The sequence below is a fragment of the Psittacula echo genome (genome assembly GCF_963264785.1).
Source record: "Psittacula echo genome assembly, chromosome: Z".
Classification (NCBI taxonomy): Eukaryota; Metazoa; Chordata; class Aves; order Psittaciformes; family Psittacidae; genus Psittacula; species Psittacula echo.
This window is the reverse complement of record NC_137742.1, coordinates 4,437,827-4,452,333: the sequence shown is the minus strand read 5'-3', so window position 1 is coordinate 4,452,333 and position 14,507 is coordinate 4,437,827. Positions and strand designations below refer to the sequence as shown.

The window sequence follows — 14,507 nt, the reverse complement described above, 5'->3', positions numbered from 1 at the left end:
GGCATTTGTATTCCTATATCCTGTTTCTATTTCAAACATCTACTTCAAATCTCTAACTGCAATTACATTCACTGTCTTAGGATTCTTTGGTGCAGTCCATGTCCCCACTGATGGAGGAATGCTGGTGTCCACAGCCTGGCCATATTTGTTGCTCTTTGGCTCCCAAGCCACTATTCTAAACCTAGCAATTGAATCCCCTCCTGTCACATCTGCCCCCAGGCCATGAACTTGCCTTACTTCCCCACCAGCACTTGCAACAGCAAGTGCTACGCAACCACACTCTAAACCCCCACAGTCAGGTTCCGTGTGACCATTAAACATCATAATTTTACTTTCTAGCAATTTTCCCTAAGCACTGGGTGAGATCCACCCATTAAAGGCAGTTGTAAACCAAACATCACTCCACCCAGGACAAGGTGATTGCCAGTATGGTTGGACATAATACTCTGGGTATAAATATTTCCCGCAACTTACTGTTTAACCAGCCTGCACTAGTTTAGTTGCATAGGTTGTACGTAGATAGCATTCTTTTTCACCACAGGGTGTGTCTTTCATCTAGAGATGACACTGTCTTTAACCACAGAGCGTGTCTTTTGGAATAAGTATACCTCGAACCATTTCCTTCGTTTCCTTAGGAACTTAACCCCAGACCTAGTATTGAAAACCCTTCTTATTGCAAAGCCTTACTATTGATCTTAAAGCTTAATACTGTAAAGCCCCATCCCCAATTATGTGAAAACAACACTGTTTCTCTCACAGCTGGGAGTAACGGGAAACACCACCACAGTGGCCAGACCAACAGTGTCTTCTGCCTGGAGAACCTACAAACAGGATCAACAGCATCTAGTGATGTAGCTGTCAACTGTGGCATTATCAGGCTCACCTGAAACAGAGAGCACAAAAAAATTAGGTCTGCTTCTGAGAAGTGCTCATTACAAGACTCTACACACGACAGAAACACTGGCCACCTGTGTTAAAGGGATGGGAGGCAGTGGTGGATGAGGCTGCAAGAGATGTCTTGATTCTATGATTCTATGATTTGCTGAACAACCAAAGCATTTTAGCAAGTTCCGTCACTAAGTGCCACAGGGAATCATATAGCCCATGGTGCTGAATCAGGGAAAGGCCCCAACTGCAGAGAATGGTGGGATCCCAAGCTTGGACATCCTTAACCTCCAGAAATGCCTACATACAGGGTTTCGATCAGAACTTCTCCTTAGTGAAACTTTATCTCCAAAGTCAGAGTCCAGCTTCCCAGGAGATTTCAGGGGGGACCGGACTTCACCTAAACCATTCCCTTTAGACAGCTAAAGCTCGTGATCTGATGGGGAAGAGCAAAAGCAGAGTTCTTCTGTGGAGCCAGAAGCAACATAAAGCAAGTAATTCTGGCACACTGGTCGGGGTGGGTAGAGGTGCCCTCCTGCACAGTAGAAAAGACAGAGCTGAGGATCTGCGTGGCTCTGGGACTCCCAGTGCCCTGGCTCTGTGCTTCCCAGCTGCACTCCCAGAGCTGGTGGGAAGGCAAGAGGTTAGGCCAGCCTGGGCTTTATGGAGACCTGATACCAAGGCACGTCATGGTGGGCTGACACGAAGCCAGAGGGCACTGCGGAAATAGGTGATCCGCTCACACTCCTGGGTCTCAAAGAACTGAAACGACACAGACAAACCGGCCCTGTAAGAAGATAGCAAGTCTCCTCTATTCTGATCTCTTCTCATCCCACTACAAAGATCTCTGTCCACAGCAAGGAGCAGATGATGTTGGTCTTTTGCAAGAAACACAGTAACCATGAGTCATAGATTCATAGAACCAACTAGGATGGAAAAGACCTCGTCCAGAGAAGAAGTCATCCCTTTACACACCCAGGTACTTCAAAGATGAGTGTTAAGCTCAGGAAGGTCTGCAGGACCGATGTGGAAGAGGTCACTCAGCACACCACTACCTCTGCGGAGACGAAGCCAGCTTCCTGAAGGCACTGCATGTTCCCTAGGTACCCCATGGTCCTGCAGTCCCAGCTGACTTCTCTCCCACAACTACGGAGTAATAAAAAAGCATTGGGGATCTATGAAAGCAACGTGTCTTGACTGGTTGTCTTCTTTCTCTTTCCTGCCCATCCCTTTTCCAGGCAGCTTTAAGCCCAAATCTTTTGAAAGGTGCTGCCTGGTGTAGCTCGATTTCATGAGTCTTTACACATTTCCCTGAAAGACAGCCTTCCATCCCACATGTACATATGCACTTGTTATCACTTACTGTTTGCAAGCTTACAGCAGACATTTTTGCCGTCCCTGTCCGTAGAATCACAGAATCATAAAACAGTTAGGGTTGGAAAGTACCATAAGATCATCTAGTTCCAACCCTCCTGCCATGGGCAGGGACACCTCACACTAAACCATGCCACCCAAGACTGCTTCCTACCTGGCCTTGAACGCTGCCAGGGATGGAGCATTCACAACTTCCTTGGGCAACCCATTCCAGTGCCTCACCACCTTCACAGTAGAGAAATTCTTCCTTGTATCTAACCTAAACTTCTCCTGTGTAAGTTTGAAGCCATTACCCCTTGTCCTTTCACTACAGTCCCTAATGAAGAGTCCCTCCCCAGCATCCTCGTAGGCCCCTTTGAGAAACTGGAAGCTGCTAGGAGGCCTCCACGCAGCCTTTTCTTCTCCAAGGATGAACAGCTGCTACTCTCTCAGCCTGTCTTCCTATGGGAGGTGCTCCAGCCCCCTTGTCATCCTCATGGTCCTCCTCTGGACTAGCCCCAACAGATCCACGTCCTTTTTATGATGAGGACAACAGAACTGTATGCAGTACTCCAAGTGAGGTCTCACGAGAGCAGAGTAGAGGAGCCGGATCACCTCCTTCGACCCTTGGTTACGCATCACAGACAGATAACGAGACACGTGTCAGCAGCAAAGCAGCATTGTGGTCCTCTCGCCACCAACTCTGGACTTCCCTAGCACTTGCTGGAAGTCCTGTTCAGATCATTTTGCTATGTGACAGTCTGCTTTAGACTGATACATCCACTCAGAGGGGTTCCCATGCTACCATGTGAGATACATGGTGAAGGGCTGCTGGCACACTGGCTTCACGTGGAGACTGCTTCAGCCAGCTTGCATCCCAGTGTGCCAGCACCTTCCACTGCAAACTCATTTAAAGTCCTTCAGAGTCTCAGAGTCTGCTAGGTGGTGTCGTGGCTGTAGGATACCCTGGCCTTAAGTCACTGAGTACCCAGGGATGACCACGGATGTTCAGGATAATGGCCACACCAAACGCACAAGCAGGTTAATGGGCCAAAAGGTCACTACTTTGATTCTGTTAATTTGAAAAGGTAGTGGAAGGAAAAACAAGACCAAAAAAAATAGTGGAAACCTTGAAGTGCTGGAACCTTAAATGCAGAAGGCAAGCTGAAGACACACACCGGGTTAGCTGCAACACGTCCTGCTGCATCACTGCCAGGGCAGCACAGAGAAGGCAGATCTGTGCCATCCCGGACCTCTGCAGTCAGGAGTGGACGTCGAGAGGACCACACTGCTATGTGAAAGCTTTTGGGGGCTTTTACCTCACAAGCTTTGACATGCTCTTTCTGCCATTCTTCCCGGATCTTCTCCAGTGTGGTAACGCTCTGCTGGTAACTCCTGCCTTTGAGAGAAATCACACTCTCATCTGATTAACAGTGATTAAAAAGACCCTTTGCTAGAAGGCAGTACATGAAACCTGAATCGGCAGGGACGTCAGGAGGAAAGCAGCAGTAATGTGTGAGCTCAGCTATGGATGTGCACTGCAAGGAAGTGCAGAGCTGCGCAGCAAGATGGAGGGTCATGCCACAGGGAAATGGTGGGAACAACCTTGGTAGGGCTATGCAGGCTTCTCCACTTCTGCTATGTTGGGCATGAGCTCCTGAGGAGCCAGCCCTGACGCAGGAGCTGGAGCTCACTCAAGAGCCATGCCATGACTTCACACCCCCTGCCCCAGGAAACACTCCCGTCACCCTTCAAATCCTGCCTTTCCACACTCACCAGAGTCCTCTGGTGTTGAATTCGTTTGAGCCAGCTTGAGGAACAGCTGCCAAAAATGGGAGAGAGAAGAAAGCTAGAGGAGATACGACCTTCATCGCCAATGGTATTGAAGCCCAGCTAGAGAACATTGCCAGCCCAACCCCATCTAACCCCCAAAGCCAGAGCTGGGAGAAGAGTTATGGAGCAGGAGAGCTCCAAGAACATACACCCTTCCTCATCCTGCCCCATGGCCACCCATCTCTCTATACCTTCTCCTGCTGCTTCTGTGTAACCACGTTTGTGTTGTGGAGTACGGCTTGTTCCGCCTCATCCTTATGCCTGCAGCAGTGCTCATAAAAGCGCTTGGCCTAGGAGAGCCAACAAACAGGACAGGAGCCTGTTAGCAAGCAATGAGTTGCTAATACAGCTCATGCAGGTAGCTCTGGAGGAAAACAGCCTCCAAGTGAAGAGGTGGCCACAGGGTGCCTGCAGAGCAGGGGACAGCACACAAGGCCCCCAGTGCCCTGCTGCTTGGGTAAAACAGACCTCACAAGACAAGCTGCTCTTCATTTGGCATGAAAAGCTCATAGCAATCGAGTCCTTGACATCCAAATCACTCTTATCCAACCGTGCAAGGCTGCTACCAGCCATGTCCCTGGTGTACTCTTCAGTTTTTCACAGCACGCTATGCAGACTTAAATGTGACGGTCTTCCTCTGCTGCAACTCTTGATGTAGTGTCTGCAGGAGTTGCAGCAGAGGAAGACTCTCATATTTAAGACTGCGCCAGCACTCTGCGTGTGTGTTAGCAGTGTTAAACCATATAGCAAGAAAGAGCAGCATGTTTGCTTTACCTCCATGGTCTTGTCGTACTGCAGATTCCTGGTTTTGTGAATCGCCTCCATTATCAGCTCTATCTGTGAAGACAACAGAGCCAGTGTCAACACATCAGTGACCATCAAAGCTCCACGATGGACCATGTGGCTTAGGAAAGGAAGAGGCACAAGCCAAACTCAGATGGCCGTAAGGACCTATGTCCACCTAAAGCATCTTCACAAAACCCACCTTTTATACTTCTAGATAAGCCTCCACCTGTCTATGCAAAGGAACCAATATATAGTGCTGTATCATCTCCATATAATCTAGGAAAATTGGGAAGCCCACTCCCTTCTGCTAGGTCCAAAATTACAGCAGTTTTCCCTCATCTTCCAGACAAAGGAATCTCAAGCCAGAAGAGGTTAAAAGGCTTGCCATTTTTAGAAAACCCTATGGACATCATGCAACACTCTATATATGAGATATATGCATATATGCTTTAAGACCATTCGTGGTTGAGGCTGGAGTCTCTGGAGCTGAGCCCCTGCAATAGCCGGCCCCAAAAGACACCCAAAGGAGAAGATATGACGGTCAGAAGAAGGAAGTCAGAGGTTCAGCAGCAGAGTTGCAACACATAGGAAGGAGCTCAGGACTTCCCAGCAGCAGCAGGCATCCTTGAAGCAGCGGCGCCTTCCAGCAGGGGACTGGGGCATGGTGGGAAGCACGAGCCAGGAACCAGGATCCATCACCAAGGATGGTGATGGATTGACACCCTGACCTTCTTTCGATTCAGTTTTTGCTTTTCCCTGAATTCCTTCATTTTCTTTGCTTCTTTTCAAAGGGTTTGTGAAACCTTGTCTCGCACTGTCTATCTCTGCGAAGAAAAGAAAGTTTCCTGTATAGAGAGAGATTTATATATACAAATATATATGTGAATATATATATATACACATACACACATACATGAAAAGACTCCATTGCACAAATCAACTGTTGTAGCTGCATCAAAGTGATCCCATAGCACGCCTCCATTTCCAGAAACATAAAAAAGCAGCAGGACTTCTGAAGCGGCATCCAAGCAGCATTGCCTATGTGAGGGTCAGTCCTGCTGGGGGCCACTTTTCACTGTAAAAAATCTAGTATCAAGAAGTTCTTCAAGCAAGCACAGTCACTTCATGCGTGGCTCCAGCCATGCCCTGCCACCAACTAAAATCATGGAACCACAGCCACAAAATAAAACTTGTTCTGCAATCGCAGCCATAGCTGACACTTAGATCTGACCCTTGTTTTACAGAAGAGTGGTCAATTAATTCACCAGTTTATTCTCAAAGGGCTTTGACAGCCAGGACTTCACTGGCACCGCTCTCTGTGGTGCAGTGTACAACACGGAAGAGGTTTGGCAATAAAGAGAAACATTTCCAATTTGACCCGGCTCTGAGGCAAGATAGTTCAGTTCAGATCATTCCACAAACTACTGAAACCCAGGCAGGGACACCTTCCACTAGACCAGGTTGCGCTCAGCCCTGTCCAGCCTGGCCTTGAACACTGCCAGGGATGGGATGTGTCTTTTTAGATAGGCACACACCCCCCGATCTAACTGCTTCCAGCAGCAGACAAACAAACACGGAGACAAACATGGCCTAGAGCTGACACCCTCTCTGCTGCTTTAAACCCACTCAGGAAAAGCCCCGAACACAAGACAAAGTGCTGATGAACGCCCCCATGGCGTGTAACAACCCCACAGACTCCTTCCCCCTCTCTAAGCTCACTGGACCACCACAGCTCGGAGGCCGCAGGGCCAGCCCGGACGAGGACCGGAGGAACCTCACCCAGAGCCGATCCCCACCGTCTCCCCACACCTTGGGCCTGCTCTGCAGCACCACCAAGCCGCGGCAACGGCGGATGCAGGCGGAAGTGGGGGGAGATGCTGACACCACCCCCACCCGCTCCCTTCCAGTCAGCAGCACGGAAGTGACGTGAAGCTTGGAAGGAAGCAACGCAGAACGCAGCCCTGGGCGGCAGGGCCTGGCCGCTTGGCCTGGCCTGGCCTGGCCTGGCCCAGCCCGGCCCGGCCCGGCCTGGGTGAGGCAGGTCTCCTGTCAGGAGGGGAGCGGGCTTGGGGTAGGCTCAGATATGGGCTCAGACATGGGGCGGCTAGGCTCCTTAGTAAGGGCCTGGGGGGAGGTCGGACTACACGGTAGGATCTTGCTGGGAGGCCAGGCCGTTCCGGAAGTGTTTGAGATGAGGATCGGCCCTCCTACAAGCGCCAGTGGGGGAACAGAATCCTTTATAAAGTGCTGTGTGGAAGCCGGGCTCCTCTACAGGAGCCTGCAAGGGAGCTAGGTTCCCCTGCTGAGGACTGGATGGGAGGCCAGGATCATCTCTAGGAACAGGGGAAGAATCCAAACTTCTCTATAAGGGAGTGGCCAGGCTCCCCCTATAAGGACTGGCAGGGAGGCAAGGCCCATCTATGGAAGCATTGGAGGAGGCCAGGTTCCCCTCTACGGACCTGTGGAGTGACCAAGCTGTCATATAATGCCCTGCGGGGGGTAGGGAGGAGCAGGCTGCTCCATAGGAGCCTGGGAGGAGGCCAAGCTCCCCTAAAAGGACTGGCAGGGAGGCAAGGCTCAGCTATAGGAGCGTAGGAGGAGGCCCGGTTCCCCTACAGGGACCTGTAGAGGGGCCAGGCTCTGCTATAATGCCGCAGGGGTGGAGGGGGGTGGAGGGGGGTGGGGAGGCAGGCTCCTTCATAGGAGTCTGGGAGAAGGCCAGGTGGCTCTCTAAGAGTCTGTCGGGAGGACAAGCTGCTGCTAGAGGGAATGCGAGGTGAGAAATCAAGCCCCTGCTACCGAGGATGGGGAGTGTGAGGTCTCTTCTTTCTACTTGTGCCGTAGCAGGACCTGGAAGTGCCATTGGAGCGAGGCAGCCTGTCCTGCACTGCCTGAGGCATCTCCAGCCACAGCGAGGCTCCAGGCTCAGCCTGGGAAACCAGGCGTCGCTGACGGATGGATGAGACCCCGCAGAGCCCAGTCCCTCCTTGCAGAAGACATTGAATTTGAGGACCTAATGATCTTGAACAGGTAATGTCCATTCTCTTAGGCCTTGTACTTTTGCCTTGAGAAGACCCTTTGTTATCAACATCATCTGTAATTTATAATACCTGTGGGAAAGGTACATTGTGCATGGGTCAAGGCAGAGGTGATCCTGACCAGGAGCCCATTGCACGTTATGGAGCTGGTGATCCCCTGAGCAGGCACAGGGCTGGTCTGCACTGTGCAAGCCCTGTGGCTGCAGGAGGAGCTTGGCCATCTCATGGTAACAGGGGGTTTATAGGCAGTGCCATCGTGATACTGACCCTTGTACCAGCTGCCTGGCCCTGCCTGTATCTGGAAATGCAGCAAGTTCTCATGTGAACTTCCTTCATGAATAATGCCGTTTTCTTGTGATGCTTTATGTGTTAGCTCGTAAGACCAAGAAGGAAGAGCTGTAATTTTGCCTGAAGGCAGGGTGCCCAGCATCTGAAGGGACATAAGATTTACATGCTACCTGTATCCCACTTCTTATTCTCTCTTATTAAAGCAGCTGCGGCCTCTGTGTCTGTAGGGGGAAGGCAGGAGCTGTGCAGCTGGTTATCAGAGTCTCTTGTTAGGCCCTTCACTTCTATGGGTGTCTGGGAGGAGGACAGACCCCTCTAGAGAGGCCTGTGAGGAAACTCAGCCTGACTCTAGGGGCCCAGGGGGAGGCTAAAGTCTTGGCGTGTTCTGTCCCAAGCCTGTCCTGCTATTGAGCAAGTAGGAAGTAAAGGCTGAGCAAGGATATGCTCTGGTAGGCTTCCCCTCAGGAGAAGGAACTTGAACATCCTAGGGTGCTTTGAAGGCGTACCAGCCCTAGCCTAGACAAAAAAAGTGAGTATGACATCTTTCAGAAGAAAGATAGCCACCACGCAAGTCTCAAAACTTACTCTTAAAAGATGTATGTGAGAACTAAGACTACAGCAGGGTCCTTCAGCGGAATATTTGTACACTTGGTCTTTCAGAACTGAAAATTGACACCGATTCCTTGGCATGTGCACTTTGCACAGTCCGTTGTAATGCAGCAGGAGAGATCTTTAAGCTCACTGTCATCTTCTCCGCACAAGGAAAGACACGCATTGGCTTAGACATGCACTGAAGTCACGCAGATTCAACTTGAAGAACGCATACATTAGCAGCTCCTGCTGCTCCAGAGTTAGTCACCTGGCACCAGGTTTAAACAGCTGAACTGTGTGCTGGTCCCCTTATCCTCCATCCCTGTGTCATAAGGTACTGAAGAGCTTCTTTAGCAATGCTGCACATGAGGAGATGAGAGAGACCAGCAGCCCTGCAGCACATGAGCTTCTGAATCAAAGCCATGATCATGTACATGGTAACAAAAAAACCAAGAAATTTGAGGAGATACAGACAGAAAATGAGTTTCAGGGCTGCAGCCCAACATTAATAACTAAGTTTATTTCCAGTGGTACATAGTCACAACAAGTCCAAGGGACTTCTTTTCCAGAAGTTAATCAAATGAGGGTGTGCAGAGCCTACCAGGCACGAGCGATACCATGAACCTAAAAATCTGCAAGCCTCTCATTGGAGAGGTGGTTAAAGAGCTGAGCAACTTCTCCAGATCCTCAGCAACACTGCAGGGTGCAGGTTTGTGGCAGCACAGCCTCTCATTGGGTAGCTACGCTGTGGACTGCTGCACCAGGCAAGATGCAAATCAGCTTCCAGTATCAGCACTTAAACCTGGAGCACATCTACAGCTAGGCCAGGCACGCAGTGTATTGTTAGTGCTCCTCTAAGTAAGCTCCCTGGAAGACATTGACAAAATTGACCCTAAATTGCAAGTTTAATCACCATTAATGAAGGACTTTAGAAACAGGGAAAAGCTTAACCTGAGATCTGAGTGGGATGTATATGCCCTAAACATAAGCCAGTTTCCCAAAGCATTGTGCAGCAGTCCCCTCAGCACGTATGACTTCTTGGTTATCTCCAGCCTCTTCCAGATGGCTGCACATTGGAAGAACTTCAAATCAAAAACTTTTTCTGACACAGATAGCCTCTGCGTCTGGGTCCATCACTTAGATTCCTTTTCTTCCCCCGAGTGTGAAGATGGGATATCTGTCCAAGCAGTTAGCTGATCAAAGGCACAGATTTGTAATAGGCACTTTCTGAATGTGCGAATAATTATCTGAGTCCTCAAATACTTTGCTGGAACGGAGAAGCACTTCAGCTCTGTGTGGCTGCTGTGAGAAATGGTCTCTAGGTAAAAAATTAAGCTCGAGGTAGACACGTCAGTGAAACAGCTCTTTATTAATGTTTTTGCAAAAACAGGTATCCTAGTAAGTAGGCACACACAGCAGAAGCAGAACTATGATTTATATTTCCTATTCCATCCACAAGTTCCCTCCCTTGTTTCCTCATTGGTTGGGTACTCCAAGGTTTACAGCCTATTCAGTGCTTATAATCTATATGCTAATTGTCCCGCCTCTGTTTATACCTCCATGTACTCGACTTTATACTCCCTTTCCTCTCACTTGTTAACCACATCATTATTAACCACATAATCCTTTTCTGGTTCAATTTTGTAACTCTGTGGCAGACATATGGTACCCCAACTTACTGTTTAACCAGCCTGCACTGGCTTAGTTTGTACATGGAGAGTATTCTTTTTAACCTCGGAGTGAATCTTTCGTCTAGAGATGACATTGGCTTTAACCACAGAGTGTGTCTTTTTGAGTTACTAGATCTCAAACCCTTTGTTTCGTTCCCTCAGTAACTTAGCGCCAGCCCCAGGATTGAAAACTCTTAATATTGCAAAGCCTTAACATGTCGTGGTTTAAACCTTGTTGTCAAGTTAGCCACACAGTCCACTCCCCGCCAGCCCCACCCTTTCTTCCCCCCCTCCCCCGCTCCCGGAGGGATGGGGAGGAGAATGGAAAGAATGTAACTGCCACGGGTTGAGGAAGGAACAGCCCAGTAACTAAGGTATAACACAAACCACTACTGCTACCACCAATAATAATAATAATAAGGGAAATAACAAGGGAAGAGAATACAATACCACTCGTCAGAAACCAGCCTGACCAAGCAGTGAGCCAGCCCTTCCGGGTAACTCCCAGTTACATCCCGGGCATGATGTGCTGTGGTATGAAATACCTCTTTGGCTAGTTTTTTGGGTCAAGTGTCCTGTCTCTGCTTCCTCCCGGCTTCCCCTCCTCCCTGGCAGAGCATGAGACTCACAATGTCCTTGGTCAGACTAAACATTTGAGCAGTAACTAAAACCATCGGTGTTATCAGTGCTGTTCCCAGGACGAAAGTCAAAAACATCAGCGCTGCACCAGCTACTAAGAAGGAAAAAAATGACTGCTACTGCTGAACCCAGGACAAATCTTGATCTTAAAGCTCTAATATTGGAAAGCCTTAATATTGCAAAGGCCCATCCCCAGTTATGCGAAAACAACACTGTTTCTCTCACAATTCCCCCTTTCTCTTATTTACACTCGTTTTGGTTTTTGCACTTTCTGTAAAGAATTGCCCTGTATGTCGCTTCCATTCCGAATAACATAGTTTCACATTTTTTATCTAAAGATAGGCTGTTCCTAAAATACTTCTCTTTACTCTATGCCTTGAGGAGTTTGTTTCCCTCTGAAATGCCAGGGTAAACGGAATTGCCAATTGAACAATTGCGCAGGATCTCATCCAGTTTGGAGCATGTGCAGACCTTGGGATTTTTTTTTTTCCCACAGTACCAACCTAACTCTGCTCTGGAAATTTTTATCGCTGAGTAGTTTCCTGCATTGTCCTCAGTGAGATCTGCCTGTGGTTTTAATTCTCCTAGAATTCTCCTGGTAGCATTCACAGCCTGTCACGAGAGACAAGCTTTACGGTTACCAGATGCTGCGGAGCAAAATCAGGAGGCACCCTGATGTCTTTGTACCACAGAGCAGGGAATAAGGGTGAAGAGGGACTTACAGTTTTTGTTTCACCAGGCAGCCTTTTCCTGGTACAGTGCGATTATGTACATCTTTGCTTGTCGGTCTCAAGTCCATCCTAATGGAAAAGGAACTACCTGTGCCACAGGTCGCCCTGAAGCACATGCATAACAATTGCTTCTATTCAAACTGTTCACTGTATATTTGACCCATTCTACCCAGGCATTTGTATTCCTATATCCTGTTTCTATTTCAAACATCTACTTCAAATCTCTAACTGCAATTACATTCACTATCTTAGGATTCTTTGGTGCAGTCCATGTCCCCACTGATGGAGGAATGCTGGTGTCCACAGCCTGGCCATATTTGTTGCTCTTTGGCTCCCAAGCCACTATTCTAAACCTAGCAATTGAATCCCCTCCTGTCACATCTGCCCCCAGGCCATGAACTTGCCTTACTTCCCCACCAGCACTTGCAACAGCAAGTGCTACGCAACCACACTCTAAACCCCCACAGTCAGGTTCCGTGTGACCATTAAACATCATAATTTTACTTTCTAGCAATTTTCCCTAAGCACTGGGTGAGATCCACCCATTAAAGGCAGTTGTAAACCAAACATCACTCCACCCAGGACAAGGTGATTGCCAGTATGGTTGGACATAATACTCTGGGTATAAATATTTCCCGCAACTTACTGTTTAACCAGCCTGCACTAGTTTAGTTGCATAGGTTGTACGTAGATAGCATTCTTTTTCACCACAGGGTGTGTCTTTCATCTAGAGATGACACTGTCTTTAACCACAGAGCGTGTCTTTTGGAATAAGTATACCTCGAACCATTTCCTTCGTTTCCTTAGGAACTTAACCCCAGACCTAGTATTGAAAACCCTTCTTATTGCAAAGCCTTACTATTGATCTTAAAGCTTAATACTGTAAAGCCCCATCCCCAATTATGTGAAAACAACACTGTTTCTCTCACAGGCCAGGATCATCTCTAGGAACAGGGGAAGAATCCAAACTTCTCTATAAGGGAGTGGCCAGGCTCCCCCTATAAGGACTGGCAGGGAGGCAAGGCTCATCTATGGAAGCCTAGGAGAGGCCAGGTTCCCCTCTACGGACCTGTGGAGTGACCAAGCTGTCATATAATGCCCTGCGGAGGGTAGGGAGGAGCAGGCTGCTCCATAGGAGCCTGGGAGGAGGCCAAGCTCCCCTAAAAGGACTGGCAGGGAGGCAAGGCTCAGCTATAGGAGCGTAGGAGGAGGCCCGGTTCCCCTACAGTGACCTGTAGAGGGGCCAGGCTCTGCTATAATGCCGCAGGGGTGGAGGGGGGTGGAGGGGGGTGGGGAGGCAGGCTCCTTCATAGGAGTCTGGGAGAAGGCCATGTGGCTCTCTAAGAGTCTGTCGGGAGGACAAGCTGCTGCTAGAGGGAATGCGAGGTGAGAAATCAAGCCCCTGCTACCGAGGATGGGGAGTGTGAGGTCTCTTCTTTCTACTTGTGCCGTAGCAGGACCTGGAAGTGCCACTGGAGTAGGGCAGCCTGTCCTGCAGTGCCTGAGGCATCTCCAGCCACAGCGAGGCTCCAGGCTCAGCCTGGGAGACCAGGTGTCACTGATCCTTCAGATCCGTACCCACATGCTCAGCTGCCTCAGGGAGTCAGCACTGGAGCTGAGGCCAACGCCCACCAGAGCAGAAGTGATTTCAACCAGTCCTCACATGGATGAGACCCTGCATAGGTCAGTCCCTCCTTGCAGAAGACATTGAATGTGAGGACCTAATGATCTTGAACAGGTAATGTCCATTCTCTTAGGCCTTATACTTTTGCCTTGAGAAGACCCTTTGTTATCAACATCATCTGTAATTTATAATACCTGTGGGAAAGGTACATTGTGCGTGGGTCAAGGCAGAGGTGATCCTGACCAGGAGCCCATTGCACATTATCATAGAATCATAGAATCATAGAATAGTTAGGGTTGGAAAGGACCTTAAGATCATCTAGTTCCAACCTCCCTGCCATGGGCAGGGACATCTCACACTAAACCATGTCACCCAAGGCCTCATCCAACCTGGCCTTGAACACCGCCAAGGATGGAGCACTCACAACCACCCTGGACAACCCATTCCAGTGCCTCACCACCCTAACAGTAAAGAATTTCTTCCTTATATCCAATCTAAACTTCCCCTGTTTAAGTTTGAACCCATTACCCCTTGTCCTGTCACTACAGTCCCTAGTGAAGAGTACCTCCCCAGCATCCTTGTAGGCCCCCTTCACATACTGGAAGGCTGCTATGAGGTCTCCACGCACCCTTCTCTTCTCCAGTCTAAACAGCCCCCACTTTCTCAGCCTATCTTCATACAGGAGGTGCTCCACTCTCCTAATCATCCTCGTGGCCCTCCTCTGGACTTTTTCCAACAGTTCCATGTCCCTTTTATGTTGAGGACACCAGAACTGCACTCAATACTCCAAGTGAGGTCTCACAAGAGCAGAGTAGATGGGCAGGATCACCTCCTTCGACCTGCTGGTCACGCTCCTTTTGGTGCAGCCCAGGATATGGTTGGCTTTCTGGGCTGCGAGTGCACACTGCCGGCTCGTGTTCAGTTTCTCATCGACCAACACCCCCAAATCCTTCTCCACAGGGCTGCTCTGAATCTCTTCTCTGCCCAACCCGTAGCTGTGCCTGGGATTGCTCCGACCCAGGTGTAGGACCTTGCACTTGTCAGGGTTAAACTTCATAAGGCTGGCATC

General features: G+C 49.3%; 1 protein-coding gene and 1 long non-coding RNA gene across 16 annotated transcripts in view; one reads left to right on the top strand and one right to left on the bottom strand.

Moving 5' to 3' along the window:
- Positions 1-14,507, top strand: part of LOC308231358 — a 30,692-nt gene that overhangs the window by 5,197 nt on the left and 10,988 nt on the right. For 4 of the 9 annotated variants that reach the window (XR_013958650.1, XR_013958651.1, XR_013958652.1 and 1 more), the window contains exons 3-5: positions 760-6,928; positions 7,702-7,887; positions 13,269-13,552. This is a non-coding gene — a long non-coding RNA (uncharacterized lncRNA). Of the gene's footprint in view, positions 1-759; positions 6,929-7,701; positions 7,888-8,843; positions 9,503-13,268; positions 13,553-14,507 lie in introns of those variants that run through there. The other 5 variants (XR_013958646.1, XR_013958647.1, XR_013958649.1 and 2 more) reach the window with 5 other exon arrangements.
- On the bottom strand, positions 3,300-6,764 carry LOC308231355 (proline-serine-threonine phosphatase-interacting protein 2-like; the record flags this gene model as incomplete). Of its 7 annotated transcripts, none has more annotated exons than XM_080636659.1 (6): positions 3,300-3,637; positions 4,015-4,060; positions 4,263-4,361; positions 4,846-4,908; positions 5,586-5,702; positions 6,667-6,764. In XM_080636659.1, 5 exons carry the CDS (start codon positions 5,625-5,627, stop codon positions 3,300-3,302), a joined length of 588 nt encoding a protein of 195 aa, XP_080492785.1. The 7 variants fall into 7 exon arrangements, with proteins under 7 accessions (XP_080492785.1, XP_080492787.1, XP_080492784.1 ...); XM_080636661.1 differs by having other exon boundaries at positions 5,586-5,681; positions 6,637-6,698; XM_080636658.1 differs by having other exon boundaries at positions 6,637-6,690.